The 16,947-nt window shown below is 41.7% G+C and overlaps 1 protein-coding gene across 4 annotated transcripts in view; it reads right to left on the bottom strand.

Annotated features, from left to right (window-relative positions):
- rabgap1l (RAB GTPase activating protein 1-like) overlaps positions 1–16,947 on the bottom strand; it is a 91,599-nt gene that overhangs the window by 8,253 nt on the left and 66,399 nt on the right. For 2 of the 4 annotated variants that reach the window (XM_068589502.1, XM_068589503.1), the window contains exons 18-20: positions 13,778–13,819; positions 9,325–9,453; positions 549–641 (exon numbers count right to left, since the gene is read on the bottom strand). In XM_068589502.1, coding sequence (XP_068445603.1) covers positions 549–641; positions 9,325–9,453; positions 13,778–13,819 — 264 coding nt within the window. Of the gene's footprint in view, positions 1–548; positions 642–4,848; positions 4,972–9,324; positions 9,454–10,238; positions 10,404–13,777; positions 13,820–16,947 lie in introns of those variants that run through there. The other 2 variants (XM_068589504.1, XM_068589505.1) reach the window with 2 other exon arrangements.

Genomic DNA, 16,947 nt, shown 5'->3' with positions numbered 1-16,947 from the left:
TTGATATTTTCTTGCTTGAAAACAAAAGTTTGAGTTATTATTGGCAACTATATAAACTCTTCCTTTCATTTTAAGAAAACATTCAGCTCGGTTTTAACGAAAAATTAATGAATCTGTTCTGTGAGCGAATTTTGGAAAAACTAAAAATGAACAATTTAAACATCCTGATACAATAGAGCACATGAGAGGAAAAGAAGCTGTCAGTTTAAGTTTGAGTGAATGTCTAAATATCTGCCTCACCTCTTCTGTTTCTACCCTGTGAAGATAAAATCACTTCCAGCAGCCGACAACACCCCGGCAGCTTCGCCCAAAAATAAATGTTCGAGATGTTTGATAGTGAAAAACGTCTGTGATGTGTGAGAAGTGTGTGTCTTTGCAGCCAGAACAGTGTCACGAATATCAACGGTACAGATGTCGTCTAATATTAGAAACATGGCTAATTTTAGCAAATACTTACTACATCACAAACTGGCCAATGTACCAAAGAGACAAGAGTTTTCTTACTGTGTGTGTGTGTGTGTGTGTGTGTGTGTGTGTGTGTGTCTGACCTGGAATCGGTCGATGGGGTCTTCTTGCTGCAGCTGGCTCTCTCTCAATGTCTGATATTCTTTCTCAAACTTCTTCAGCTTTTTCGTTGGAACCTGATAAAATAGAAAAAAAAGATGTCATTAATTATTACCGCTCGTATTTATATTCATACCACAGCACATCGTCACAAATGTAAACTCACGCTCAATGTGGAAAACACATTTCAGTTTCAATTGTTCAACATTAAAAAGGAACTGAAAGGGTCCGAAGGTGAAACACAGAACAATATCCTTGAAGCAGAAACTCAGAACTAACTGCTGAAACATTGTGGGTTTGTGGTTGCTGCTGCTCAGTTTCTATTTTGTATCTGCTCCATTTATGTTTGTGACGAGCACATTTTCCTGCATGTTGTTCTCTACATGTGCTCTTTTCACACGAGATGAGTTTCAGAATAATAAAGAGACCCAACACACATTTGACTGCAAACAAAGTTTACTTTTTTTCTACAAATTCTTCTCGGACGACAGAAACGTTCAGTTCACTGCGAGCGACGCGACAGAAGGTCGTTTATTTCCCACAACAGAAACTGGAATGACAAAGACACACGTTTCCATCTTGGAGGTAACGAACCACATGATGCTTCTGGCACAACACGGCAAACCAGGAAGCAAACGATTTTCTGTCTGTTGTAACCGTCCATGAAAGTACATTTTACAGCGACAGCGACATTACAACATGGCTGACTGATGTTGAACTGCACCTGTGTGTGTGTGTGTGTGTGTGTGTGTGTGTTCCAGGTGGGCGGTAATGTTATCTCCTCTGTCTAGAAACAGCGTCGTTATAGCACCCACATGTTGGGCTGGGGATCCGAGTCGGTCTCAGTCACATGACCCCCTTTGAGACTGCTGTGTGTGTCTGTTGAGTCGAGTGTCTAATGCATTACTAGGGGTGCTGTTGTGTGCTTTTCACTTTGTGTGTCTTGCATGTGTTTGAAATTGTGGAAAGAAAACGGGATAATAAGTTCAAAGTTGTTTAAATATTCGTTTACTCACATCTGCTGTTAATACTAAACAACATTATAAAACATAAATCCCTTCTTATGTGGTAGAAAGATGTGACAAGAGTTCACAGTCAGAGTTTAGAACAACGAATACAAGCTTTCATACACTTGGCGCAGGTTGAATTACTGCTGTTTTAGTGATTTTGAATGTCAGAGTTGATGATTTTAATCTTTAATTGAGCATTTGGTAATATTGTTCCTGCAACTGTAATAAATATATTTTTCTCCTAAATCAGTAAATGTCCCTGATAGTGTAACTTTAAATGAAAGGTATAGACTTTCATTCAAAGTTATACTGAACAAGCGGCTTATTTACACCAACCGAGGCAGTCATTACTTATCCTGCTCGGTGACCTGTGGGTTGACCTTTGACCTCTACCACACGGGAACCACTGAGGTGACTTAACGTCCCTAGACTTATCTGTTGTATGTGTGCAAAGAAAGATGTGATGTTTCAGATGCCGCTGACCTATTAATGAATTCAACTTTCCTCATTATCACATCTCATCATCAGATAGAGATTTCAACTTGGCGGGCTGCTGGAAATTACAGTTTTTCATACTTTTTCATACTTTTCATACTACATTTCCCCCTCATGAAGACTTCTGTGACTTGATACGACCGTCCGACCTAAATTTGCATAACTCATGTTTCACACAGTGAAATACAACCGAAGCAGACCCGAGAAGATTATTTGATTAAGTAGATGTGGTTTCTTTTGTTTGCGTCTCTGATACACAACAATAGTCCAGAGGCGGCTTCCCTCGTGTGTGTTGAACCATGTGTGTGTGAATCAGTCCGACATTAATACCCCAAAACGCACAAGAGCACGAGAGGCAGAGGGAGGGACGTGTGATGTTTCATGAGATTTTCATACACCTCCAGATTTGCCGTTTTGGTTTTGTGACTGGAACACACCCACGCGTTCCTAAAACCCACCTCTTGCTTGTGCTCATTCATGGCCTTAAACTATTCTTCAAAAAGATCTACAACACTAATTAAAGACAATGGTTGTATCATATTTTCCAAGCGTCCTGTATGTGAAGCGATGGTTTGACACCAAACTGCCAGTAAGTATGATTCTCTCTCTTGTTTAATTTTCCACTTAAACACGTGGAATTAGGTTTTGGTTGCTTATAATAGGTAAAAATGACTGCGAGTGTGTTTTAAATTGACAATTTTTCCGTAAAAACAAGCTACACTTGATGCAATTTGGCATTTTGCGTGTACAGGCAGTGGTGTTTCTCTGAGTTACACATTAAAACACATTAATTACACATTAAAGGATCATCGACAGTCTAGCTACTGATTATGCAACTCTCCAACACGCCTAAGACACACAAACACTAAAGCTTGTAATGAAATGCAATGCAGAACAAGGCCGTGCTGATAGAGGTGAGGCATGAATCATTCACTGAAACACACACTACAGCTGTAATCACACAGGATCCCCGACCTTTCCATAAAAACTGCTTTAGTGCTTCATCTCTGCTGTCCTTCATAGACACCGCTGCCCTTTACGTTGATATTTTGTTTTCATCATGTGGCCGATATGTTCATCCAAAGCGACTTAGAAGTTACAATTCTAAGGTCACCAACATTACACGTTATCAACAGTATTACAGGAAAGTGTCAAACTCCCAGTTAATACTTTCAGACATTCCAAGTGACATGGCACCATGAGGAAAACACCTCAAACTTCATGCTCCACTAGTCAACTAGTGAGCATGTGCAGGCCGCTTCAGACAGAACGCTAACATTATTGCATCATGTTTCCATTCATCCTTCCTTCAATTATACAAAGTTTGCAAGAGTCTTAGTGGTAAGTGTGTATACAGGCCGCGTGTTGAGTGCATTACTTATTGCTTTCTTTGAAAAAATTGGACCTGCTCATTCCAGGTCTTTCTGGAGCTCTCCACAAGTGGCCCTTGGCTCTTGGACAAGTCTTCTGTTCATTTCGCGAGGAGCACATGGTCGTGGCCGGTTTATGGTGAAATGATGCTCTTTCTACTTCCGGATTTATGGCCCCAACGATGCTCACTGGAACGTTCAGAAGTTTAGAAATCCTTCAGTAACCAAGGCCATCAGTATGTTTTGCAACAATAAGGTTGCACAATCTTGAGAGCGCTCTTTGCTTTTAACCAGCATGAGATGTTTCTCGTGTGACACCTTGGTCAAAATCACTCCTGAACAATGCATGAAACTCGCTTCTCCAAACAGGAGGCCCCTTGAAGCTGTTTTTCACAAATACACTACATGTATTATAATTATTTTCCCCTATTAGCGTAGCTCCCGTCTTCCTCTGTTGCTCTGCCTTCAGTCTTCAGCAGTGCGGCTTGTTTTAAGGAGAAGCTTCCATCCAATCAGATTTTCTACAACGCTCTTAGTTAAAAATATTGAAGGCCAGTAGTTTGAGGATGAAGAGGCCACTCTGATTCAGGTAACAAGATTAAAGACGCCTGGTGCCGCAGGAAATGGTTCCAGGTCCACTTATAGATTCCTGACCTGAATCCCTGCAGCAGAAAATTGAATTGGTCCCTAACCTCCAAGCTGAGATCACGCACTGTGAAGTTATATTTGGTATTAAACTACTTAAGCAAGACAAAAAGTGTGTGTGTGTGTGTGTGTGTGTGTGTGTGTGTGTGTGTCTTAAATTGTGTCCAAGAGTTTGAATATTGAAATAAGGATAAAACCAGCTAGACCATGAAATTACGTTCCCTGTGGGATGGAAATAGAAACACACAAACAAATAAAAGGTCTCGATTGATTCAACATTTGTATTAGTAATTAAAAACAAAGTACCAGCCACAAACAAGTGAATGACAAAGCTGCGTAACCTCAAACATCAGACACACTTTCAGTCGGAACACACACACACCCACACATACATGTGTGTCTACATCATCGATCTCATGGAAAAGAAACATGTCGTTCGTTTCTGTGAAATCTAACCAACTATTTTCTGTACAATTGCAAAGAAATGCCAAGATATAAAAAAGAGAAAAATAAATAAATTGAGAAAACAAAATGACAAAAACAACTGACAACCAGCGATTGAAAAGAATAATGCAGGCGCATTCCTCTTTTAATTTCTCTTATCTAAATATGCAAAATATAAAAGGTCGAGGGGAAAAGTTGGAAATATCTCCCATTAGAGTTCAATAGGAATACAGCCGGTACAAGGAGGGATGTAACGAGAGAAAGAGAGAATGACAAAGGCGATAAAAGAAAGAAACAAAAGGATCAAAGAACAGACCTACCACCGGTCTGAGAGCTCTTAGAGGTCTGGAGTGGGCGACCAAGCGAGTCAGTGTGTCCTCGTCCCCCGGCCGGTCGACTACATGAGCATCGTATGCCACCATGATGGACACCTCCTGCATCATCGTGAATCCTCTCGCTCCCAACAACAATGACAAGGAGGTAGAGGATGATGAAGAAGAAGAAGAGAAGGGAGAACAAGTGGCAGAGAAGGAAGGAGAGGAGTGCAGCTGACAGGTCTGAGTTTCTCTCTGAGTGAAGGAGGCGACTGGCTGCTTTCAAGAGTCCTTCAGGAGCCAAGCCCCGCCCACTGAGAGAAGGAGGGCAGGAGGGAAGGAAGGAGGGAGGGCGAGAGCGTAGTACAACACACCTGTTTGTTTTCTCTCTCTCCCCCTCTGTAACGCTAGAAGTGTGCGACAAAAGAGGATGAGTTTGCTTTTTCTTGGTTTCCACTGAGTGAGTCCCTCCCTCGTCTCTCTCTCTCTCTTAACGTCTCTCATTATAACATCTCCCTCCCTCTCTCCCTCCCTCTTAATGTTGCGCTCAGGAGGTTTTATTTTTTTCTGTTTCCTGCTGCCGATAAAAATAAAGATAAAGGCTTGCTTTCTACACTAGGCGTGTGTGTGTGTGTTCGAGTTAAAGAGAGCAAGGCAGGAAGTTGTCAGATCAGCCACAGTGACTAATCGTTCGTAGTTCCACATCGTTCTGACAGTAAAGTGAAGTGAAAGCCACTTCACGGCTGTTCCTGGACTGTGCCTGCATAATTAGCTTCCTCCCTTAAGGCTTTAACGGCTAAAAACTACCTGACGACCTCCTCGTGGTTGGCAACAGATTCCCCTGTTGGAGGCGATGCATCAACAACTACAGGCCTCTGTGTGTCTTACTCTTCTTTTCTATGCCACCGGGTTTTCTCTCTCTCCTGATCCTGTCTTGCTGCACCTTCCAGGTCATAATAGTCTTGTTTTTTGCTCAGTAGTTTTGGGGATTTATAATAATTCTGCATTTATAAAGGGAGGAGATACAATCAGTGATTAACTCAGGTTCACGCAATATGTGAGGACAACTATTATGTGGAATATTCTACGCCACTAAAGATCAGACAAACATAGATTAGCTGCCTTAAACAAGGAAAGTAGTCGTAGCACCGATCTAGAAAATCTCAATGACCGCTAAGAGTAACCACAAAAAAATAAAAATACATAACGAGTCACATCGATTTATTTAACTAAAATACAGAAATAATATAAACGACATATTAATGAAACAACATTTATGAAATATATTCTCAATAAAAAATAATAATGGCTAAAAATATTGTTTTTAAGCATTTTGTGTGCACCAAACTTAAGCATATACAGATAGAATATATATATATATATACATATATAAACATATATATATATAAATATATATATATAAACATATATATATATATATATAAATATATATATATAAATATATATATATAAATATATATATATAAACATATATATAAGGAAAGCAATAAGGAAATGTAATTGTTTGAAAAAATAAATAAATAAAATAAGGAAATTAAATTGAATGTAAACAGTGTGCAAAATGTGAAAAATATGTAAAATATATACACAATAAAATACAATAGGTGTGCATTTAAGGAAAACATTTATTTAAATCACTTTAAGCTAGTTGTACTCTTTTAGTAATATAGTTAAAGAGTTACTATAGCAGCAGTTCCTTTTCTTTCTAAACTTGTCCCTCTCTGTAGCTTAGAGAAATCATCTTAGACGACATGATGAAACTGCGTTTCCCTGCGTGAGTCTCCATCCATCCATGTCTCTCTCTCCTGGACTCCATCTTCACTTCTCTGTAAATTATTCTGTCTGTCGGCCTCTCTGCTCACATTCTTCCATCTTCTTTCTCCTCAGTTTGTTAAAGTTTAGCTTCTCTGTCGGAAGGATTATTCAGTCAAACCCTGAGCGGCAAATGAATGTACGACATCTCTCTCTCTCTCTCTCGCTCTCCTTTTTTCTTCCAGTCCTGAAAAGTCATCGCTCCAGCTGCGGCTGGGCGGTTGTTTAAGAAGGCTGAGAAATTCAAATTCTTCCCATAATCCCCAGAAAGGCTAAGCCACATACTGCCCGTTGTGTTAATCAAGCCAAGGTGCCAGTGAATTCTTTCGATGTTTTAAGCAGCTTACAGAGTTCAGCTGATCCGATTTAGACGTTGACAGAGAGAAATATGTAAAAGGGGGGCGAACGGGGCGCAAAGTGGCTTTGGACAGACTGGTTTCCTCGTTTTCCTCTGATGGTGTTTGAACATGGCAGTCCTTTCTCTCTCCCAGAGAGAGTGCTGGATCTACTCCGGTAAGTCACAAGCTGATGTGACATGCTGTGGTCTGCGGGTGTAGTAGTTTGGGTTGGTTAGATGGTCAGTGGAGTGAGAAGTGGAAGGAAAGAAAGACTCTTTCTTCCGCTCTTTTTCCTTCTCATCACTCTACAGTCTTTTATATTTCTCTCCCTCTGGCTGATTTGCTCCGGATACTTTTATCCTTAGGGAATATTCTTTTTGAAAGTAAAAACTGGCTTTAAAAAATGGCAGAATATATCTAACATTTTATGTAAGGATGAGTTGTTAAAGATCTCAGGCTCCACCAGAGTTTCAATCTGTAATCTCGCTATTAGGATGTGTTCAGTATTTCTCTCTCTCACAAGAATAATGTCTAAGGTAGAGCCAACACAAGTGTGACCTGACTTGTCTGCGAGATGAGAGCGAGGAAAGAATATATACGAAGAAACCCAAGAGGAAACGAGGGAACAGGGACAGATGAGCTCCGGATGATCAAAGCAGCAAATGTTCCTCTCTGTCCTGAGGCGAAGTCGTCCTATGAGACACGCTACCTGTTTGAGTTCACACACCTGAGCAAACTCTGTTTGTCTCTTCATTTGGTATTTGTGTTTTGATGACACTTTAGTCAGTTGCTTCTGGTGTGCGTGTGCGTGTGCGAGACTATAATCCTGTGAGTGTGTTTACCCATACAGACAAAAATACAAGAAAAATAACTGAATCAAAGAGTGAAGAAACATAACCAACGTACACAAGGAAGGAGGGGGCGATTATATATTTTATGCATATGCAAGATTAAAATCTAGTTGGACATCTATGGGACATTTTTTGATCATAATCACGAGTATAATACAGAAAAGGCAAATGTGTTTTGGAAGAATGGTGGGAATTGAGGTTTATGAATGTGTGTCTGATGCCTGGAAAGTGTGCGTATTTCAGTCAGTGAGCATGTATAGCACATGTGTGCTCGTGTGCAACACACAGCCTGACATGATGCTTTGCATTTCAGCAGGATTGTGTGCCAAAATGTCACCAAACCACGAAAGATAAAGATTGAGTCACAGTGCAGGATATCCTGTATGTACAAAAACACATAAATACACCAAACATGGAGGGATCTTACGCACTTAAAGCCATGTGTCCGGCCAAGATGCCCTTGAGCACAACACAGCACATGCCAACCTGCTTACTCACTAAAACTGTTTCAAGATAAAAAAAATGCCTAAAATGTGAAATATTAGTTGTATTTTGATAAAGAGAGACAGAGAGAAAGAGAAAGAGAGGAGGGTGGTGCTAGAAGGATGATTATCTCTTCCATCTTTCTCAGTCGACTCTTTCCTTCCTCTATCACAACACACACACCCGCACACACACACACCCGCACACACACACACACACACGTTTGACCTCAGCAAATTTCCGAAATGCCAGCCGCCTCATTAAGGTCAAAAGAAAATGATAACGGGATGCGTGTTTGTGTATGTTATGGTTTGTGTGTGCTTTTCTTTACCACACAACCTGGTAACCTTTGGAGAAAACTATGGAAGCCATCTTGTAACTGCTGTTGTCCGTCCGTACCAATAAACAACATCATAGAAGAAAGACTGAATGAGAAATGAATAGATAAGATGGCCTATCGCAAAAGATAACGGCAGACACACACAACTAAACTTTACATTAAACTGCAGAACTACTGACCAGGTGTTGTTTTTTTTTAATACCCTTTCATGTTGTTTTTACATTGCTCTAAAATACAGGGCAATTATACACAATAATCCAAGATAGATGAATCATAAAGGATACCGATTAACAGCTGGACCTGAGATCTAGTGTTTCAAGGCCAAATCAGGGATGTCACTGTGGGAGACGGTCTAATCATTTAACAGCATAACTGTACTTGACATGCTCCAGGAGCACTCGCCCTTCTGGTTGAAGGTATTTGTGTCTCAGTGGGAGATGCCCAAAATTCCTCATCGTGTTGGTTGGACTCGTACAATAATCTCATAGTCACTTCAGGGAAAATGTTTGTGTGTGTGTAAACATTTTAACAACTCTTGGTTTTTCCCATACATGTCTTTTAAAATTAAACGTGGTACTTGCATGTGGAGAGGTAAGGCATAGAGCAAATTGATGTTTTTGTGTGTAGAGGTCCATACCTTGATGTTGCAGGCCTGCTCCATAAGCCTACGGGCGTTTTCTGCAGCTCGGTAGCGTTTCGGCAGCTGAACTCTGAAGAACTTGAGCGCTCCTTCAAAGTCCGCCTGCAGGAGGTCCTCTTTAGACGTCTGGAGCGAGACATGAGGAGTCGGGGAGGAGAGAGGAAGTGGTGGTGGAGACAGATAGACAAAAAGACGGTCATTTTAGTACTTTAAGTTATTCTATTTTGACATAAATACAAAGTATAAAGCGCAAAAGCTTCGTGCCTAAAATGCAAACAAAAACATAATAGTCCGACTACAATTATGGAATCGCATTATTATTATTGCAAGATACAGAGGTTAGAGCAGAGAGCATTAACATGAAAGTTAGTTGTCTGAGAAGGCGTGTAAAGATGCTTAACACAAAACAATGCAGGGCGGCTCAGGGGCTGAACTCGAACATGAATCATTAACAATCAATATCACCATCTTGTGGTGAAAGGATGAATTGACCCAAGAACCTCAGCGGAGATACTACTTGTATATAATGTGCATGTCTGATAAACAAGTCTCTATGTGTGTTTTTATATGTGACACAGAGTAGATCATGTTTGGGCTGTTTCATTTCTGATGGTAATTGAGCTCATTGAATCAATTATTATGAAATATAAAACGTCTTGGCGGCATTAATAAAACAAAGCGTCCATTTATCGTGCATAATATCTTCAGATAAATCTATTGAATTTATGAATCCACGAATCTTGAGGCAATTGGCACATTTATCCAGGGTGGTATTCAGAAACATCAGAAGTAGCTCTCTCCATGACCAACACCAGTCAAACTATCAACCATGCCTTTTTATCTCTAAAAAAGGTCCCTGCATGCTCAGTTTCTCTCATCCAGAGTCTGTTTCCCAGTCCCCTTTCTCTCACCGCCAGCAACTTAGGGACGAAGAGCCGGTGTCCCATCCCGAGGAGCCCCATCGCCTTGCAGTACGAGTCCGCCGAGGCCTGACCGCCGTGCGCCCCCCCCTCCTCCTCCGACTTCCCCTCTCCGTCCTCCACCGCCCCGCGCACTGCCGGCAGGTGCGTGGTCAAGACGGGTGGTGGGGGAGGGGAGGGGCCGGGGCAGGGTGAGGGTGAGGGAGAGGAGGAGGAAGAGGGGCGCTCCCGCTCCGGAGCCAGGGCGGCAGATGACTCCAGCGTGTCGTGTCGTCCGAACGTCCCAGTGTGGGGTTTCTTAAAGAGTTTAAGGGACGACGTGCGGACCGGAAGCTGAGCGTGATCAACTAAAGAGGTGAGCCGAGACACGTCCCGAGGTTGCCGTCGTCGAACCGAGCTGGCAGAGTTCAGGTGAAACCAGGTAACTGAGCGTCTTGGAAGGGATGCCGCTAATGTCAAGAGTCACAATAGGCCGATGTTCAGGACGCCAGCTCGGAAAGAAGAGACGAGACGATCGTAGGAACACACGGCAAACTTGGCAGAGACGGCACAGGAACGCATCATTCACACGGATCTCAAAAGGAGGTGACACAGAATTTTGGACGAGTGGACGAGGCGTCAGCGGAGGCCCGGCCCTCGGCTCGCACCGCTGTCAGAGCCCAGTCGCGAGGTGCCACAGAACAACAGTCAGAAAATGATGTGTCGGCGCTGCTTTCGGCATAATGCTGAGTCTTCCAGCTACCTGATGCCAGATCCACTTTGAAATCCAGTCACATCACCCACTCTCATCGTCCCGTGCCAAACTCTCACCCCCCCCCAACCAATTCTAATCCAGTAAAGTGTTGCCAAGCAACAAAGCCGCTTAACACGTGGAGCGCTGCTAGCGGCAGCGACGGCCGGGGTACTCCACCTTTTTTCTTCGATGCTAGACTTCAAAAGACAGAGTGAATCTCCCTCTGTCTGCGCAACTGAGTGGCCTTAACGCTCAAGGCTCAGTGAGTGTGTGTGTGTGTGTGTGTGTGTGTGTGTGTGTGTGAGAGAGACGACACATCAAAGCACTCGATACGTTTTGTACCCGGTTTCCAAACGGGAGGACACACCTGCTCTAGAGTTGACAGTATTTTTTTTTTTTTTCAAGCTTTCTTTGAAATGTAGAAAAGGCCCTGCAATAACAGTACGAATCCTTTTATCTCTAGAGCCCCGGCCGAAGCCCGAGCTCCTGATGACAAGGCAGAAGCAGACGAGATGTGGTCTGTTTGCACTTCCCTGCCTTCAGGAGATGATGATGCATTTGTGTCGGTTCACGGCCGAGTGGATGCTGAACTCGTTGAGTCAGATTTAAGCCGACGATGCATATGAAACAAGATGAGTTCAGAATGAGGTAGAAAAACAGATCAAATGTGTATCCCGATAGCCTCCCTGTGTTTTTGTTCTTCCTCTTCACTTAAACAACCATCGGATATGAAATTGGACCAGATCCCGACCACAAAGAGCAGTAAAAGCACCGTCCAGTCAACAGCTCCAGCAGTGTCTGTCCCCTCTGACAGATTATTATCAGCAGCAGCAGCCAGGCATCCGGTCTGTAGATGGGAGTCAACCTCTTCAGATGAAAAGTCTCTTCTGCCTCTCAGCTGTTAAGCTGAGTGTTTGCACGAGGGTGTATGTTGTGCTATCAGAAGTGATGGTCCTTGGCCAGCAGCTGCGGTGAAGGCAATGCAGAGAAACCACACAGTGTTTCCTGTCCACCGCTTCTCTCTCAGCCGTCCTATTCCTCACTTTCTTTTTGTTATGCTAACAGTTGACGGCTAGCAGCTAGCAGGGGCGGCTCCATTGCAGAGGTCTGGGTGGTGGACACAGGTAGCGTGCTGAAGAAATCCATAGCCAGCCAGCAGAGAAGAGGACAAGGCGGAGGTAAAGAAGACCGAGATTGAAGAACAGCGAGTGAGTAAGCAAGCGTCCATGGGAGGTACAAATGAAGAGGAACAAAATGTTTCTAAAAAAAAAAAAGCATAAAACAGAGCTCTTCCCTCCAGGTCCAGATTGCTAACGCTCTAGCTTATGCTCCTGTTGTGATGTGGATAGCGACTGCTAAGCAGGAGAGGGAGGGAGTTGAACACAGATGGAGGGAGGGGGGATGAGAGCGGAGAGGAGAACAGGATGGATGGAGGAGGGAGGAGGAGGGAGTCTCGGGGGAGAATGCCGTCATGCCTGGCCAATGACAGGCAGGCAGTGGAAGCCCCTTCCACCCTCCTCAAATCCTCATTTGTTCTCCATTCCCGACCATCGCACGCACCACATCTTTCTGTCCGACACACCGAGCACATTATTGCTAAGATGTAGAGCAGGAGGGTTTAAAAAAACAACAACCATGTATGCTTCATTTATAGTGGAAAGCCTGAGTGTTGCTGCATTACAACGTGAAAGCAAACGATTAGTACATTTACTATCGTTATAAATATTATGAGCCAATCTGCAAAAAATGGTTTGGCTTAATCAGTTATTGTGGAGATCTGTGTAATTATGCAGCAATAATGGTTGAAAATATTCCCCTTTTCTGTCCAAACTAGCTGATAATAAATATATTATCAGCCTCCTTTGTGTCTTTATGGATTAATATGTTTGAATTATTTTAAGTTTTATAAAGTATCCATGTTTTTGGGGGAAATTATGCAGAAGAGTGAGCAGTAAACACGTGATAGTGTGATTAGTATTGGGAATGACTAAAAGTAGAAATATAATTCCTGAGAATTACACTTCAGTGTGAAATTAAATGTGTTGTATAAAAGAAAAATATGTCTAAAAGAAGAAGATTGCTGATTGCCAATCTTCTCTTAAAAAAAGTAATATAAAATTAACGTGATGCTAAATTTATTTTATTTCCATAAAAAAACTTTTTTTTTTTTTTTTTAAAGGAAAATTACCTTTTGCTGAATCTAAATGATTCATTACTTTATCAACCTCTGAAGGAAACTGCATAGAAAACACCCACAACTATTTGAATGCCATGAAAGTGCATGTGCTAATACATTAGAAACTTCAGCTGAGGGCGGTGTGGGTGCTAATTTAAAACATTACTACAACAGATACAATTTGTATGCTGCTCAAAACATAAACTACAAAATAATGGTCAAATTAAACACTGAATGGTTTCACTTGTTGTTGTGACTCATGTTGCATCAAATTCAACATTATTTAATATGATGCGTTGACCTTGTACCTACAATGTACCTAGATGTAATTTCTGGTTTCAGCACTAGGGGGCGAGACACGCCAACAAACAAACTCTCCATCACTTCTCTTCCCTCCAGGACTTGATGCGCCTCCTCATTCACGTTGCCTCTTCTGCACAATCACGCTTCTCTAAACTTTCAGTACATCGTGGTAACACACGGACTAATAACAGCTCCGATACACTGCTCATAAAATGGATCCAGCGTTAAACACAAGTGAAGTAGGGTTAAAATACTGATTTGATAGTTTAGTGAATTTAAGCAGATGTAATAGATAAATGAATGAAAGTGAGAACTAACCTTCAGCAGAGCCAGGGCGACATTGAAGATGATGCTCAGACCCTGGAAGACAGAAGAGAATCAGATTTGAATTTTAAAAAATCCTTTTATGGGATGCTCTAATTACCTATATTGCTCACTTCATATAAAAAAAATAATGGAGTTTTATCTCAAAATATCTTCCATTACAATTTTTAACAAGGACATTAAGACACAAAAACAGCAAAACATATTTGCAGTAAAATGAAAGCCGTCACTAGATGCTTTAAAATAATACAACCTCTAATTACTGGTGTGAAAACAAGTCAAACATCAGCAGAAAAGTTATAAAACTGTCTGGGAAAGAGCAAGAAAACAAAGTCTACAGTGCTTTGAAAACACAACTTCAAAGATGGCATGAAACCGGAATATCTTGAAAACTATACTGGATGATTAAATTATAATAACAACTAAAAACATGTTGATATTGATGTAAATGTTCAGGTAGGCTGATTGTATTGTATCCTACATCTTGCTTTGATGGTTTATTGCTTCATTGCTTAAGCCATTCCTTATAAATCATTGTGAAAAGTGCTGCACAGATGAAGTCTTTTCTAAGACTTTTATTCACTCCATCTATAATGTTTCTGTATGAATCAGCGATTATTGCAGTCAGACGTTTCCATTCTCTGCTTCACATGCACAATAATGCCGCGACAGCGTGTTTTTTTTCTTCCTCCCTCTTCTGTCCACACAAAGCTTCCAATTTTGACACAGAAAGAAGGGAAATGTAAAAACTGATGTCAGCTCTCTGCACGGGAACACCCATCTCCTTGGTCTACGTGACAACCAGTTCACATGGCAACACAGAGCTAAAAATATCTGGACAGCTCTAAAAATATCCGGAGAAAGAGGAAAAAAAAAGCGAGGGAGGGGAGGAGGAAGAGAGGGAGCTGCCCTCGCACGTTTATGTCTGTGGGCCTCAAGATGGCGCTACAGCGCCGAGTCAGGATCAAAGGCGTGCACGAGAGAGGGAGAAAGATAATCTCTCAGTGTGTATCCGAGTGAGACGGAGTCACGGGGAGAAAGAGAGACGAACATGCAGAGAGAGGAAGACACCGAGAGACTGGGGAAGGTGACGGGGCCATGAGGCCAAGGGAGGGAGGACTGCAGGGTCAGCACTACAAGATGAGCAAAAAACAAACATTAGCATGCATGTAGAGCAGAGATTAGTGCATAGAGGTGACAAGGGAGGCTCCATTCACACCTAAAATGTGAAATTATTTGTAAGAAATAATGCTGGACAATGCTAATGCTAATAGGTAACTAAAGCGGTAATGGCCGACGACTTAACAGTGACTCAAATTGAATGTAAAAAACGTCACATGACATCAAGTTGGAGCCAATCAGTAGAACTTTTGGTCTCTTGGATCCGTAGGAAAACACTGAAGAAACAAAAGTCCAGCGAGGTAAAGAGATGTTGAATGAGATAATAAATAAATGATGTGATAAAAGACAACCAAGACATTTAGGTGGCAGTAGAACGGAGTAGAAATGTAAAGAATGAAACAATTATCATTGTAATCTGTTGAGGGGACTTCATCAAGGAAGCAGCTGACTGAGGAAGTATGAAGGAAGTGATGAATTAAAATGGTTGAGAAAAGGATTTAAAAAAAAGGGAATACTAATAAAAGAAAGAACAGGAGAGAAGGGAAGACATGCATGAAGAATAAAGAGCAAATAAGGAAAGCTAGTGAAGAGGTGGCGCCCAAAAAAATAAAAGAGAGACTCACAACTGTTTAAACAGACATGAGATTAAGTCAATAGACACAGAATGGAAGACAGCAGAAGAACGGAAACAAAGCAAAAAAAGTTGTTAAACAAATGGCAGAAAAGAGGTAAACAATGAAAGAGAAAGATGATAAAGAGAGGAAGCGATAAAGGAGTGGGAGAAGATGATGAAGAGAGCGGCAGAAAGAAAGAGATGGTTTAACGAGCAGATTCTCATCATGCGGCTCATTGGGTGAGAAAGACCTGGGAAACTTTTAATTGTTCTGCCTGAGGCCAATAGGAGGACGGAGGGAGGGAGCGAGGTAGGGGGTAGGAAGTGGAGGGCAGAGGAAACACGTAGGGCATTTAACTTTTTGATATTTCATGAATTGAAACTTTCAGAACTAGTGGAAAGTCAGAAAGCCCAACACTAATAATCCATGACCTTTCTTTCTGATGTACACAGAAACATAAAACGCATAATGGTGTAACGGTTTCTGTGCTTAACATTTATGATACTATTTTGCTGAGTCACCTGGAAAATGGATCTGAGAGACTCTGTATTTGAACTGTTAACAGAGGGAACTATTGAGGTTTCTATGGAAGCCCTTTTCCGCCACAAAAAAAGTCCTAATTATGACATCAAAAACAAAAAAAGTCGTTATGAAAAAAAAAGAGAAAAGGACAAAAAAAAGTCTTAATTATGATTTGTTTTTTGTGGCAGAAATACTATTCTACTACTTGCTTTAAATAGTTTGTATTTTGTGTTTTATTGGATACATGAATACTTTTGTTTCTATAATATTGAATTAGTCTGTAGTACTGTAAAAATTATGATGTGATTAAAGGGGCTAAATACAAGATTGGGAGCGTCTCCATTGCCTCTCAATGTAGCGGCTCAAAGCTAACGATGCTAGCAACACTAACAATGCAAACTACAGCAACAGCGTTGACAAACCAAACCGTGTTCACCTGAAGGGAAACCAGGAAATCAAATACAAACCGATAGTTAGAATATTTTAAAACAGTGAGTCAGACATGAAGTAAACTAGCAGTTATTGAAAGAAGGGCTGTTCAGAGGAGCGATGTGTTTGCTATCGGGTCGTGTGGTCCTAATGGCATTAAATCAATGATCGTGTCTGCCCTTAAAAGCCTCATCAACGCATCTCTGTTGGTTACATTTGTAAGACATTCGATCAAACCAAAGCTGGCCGGTAGAGGGTTGAGTGTCGCTGTACAGGTGAACCTCCTCCCTCCATCCTCCCTCCATCCTTCTCTGTCCCCTTTTCCTTTCTCGTCTCCTTCCTCCAACCTCAACGGTTGCCATACTCCCTCCATGAGTGACCTTTTGTCCTCTCATCTTCCCAGACCGTTGACCCTCCCCCTCATCGACAATGTAGACCACATGAGTCTCCATATACTATCAGCACATAGTGAGCCAC

Source organism: Clinocottus analis, unplaced genomic scaffold (assembly GCF_023055335.1).
Source record: "Clinocottus analis isolate CAN_PGR_092001 unplaced genomic scaffold, fCliAna1.0.p SCAF_23, whole genome shotgun sequence".
NCBI lineage: Eukaryota > Metazoa > Chordata > Actinopteri > Perciformes > Cottidae > Clinocottus > Clinocottus analis.
This window is presented reverse-complemented; position numbering and strand designations above follow the sequence as displayed.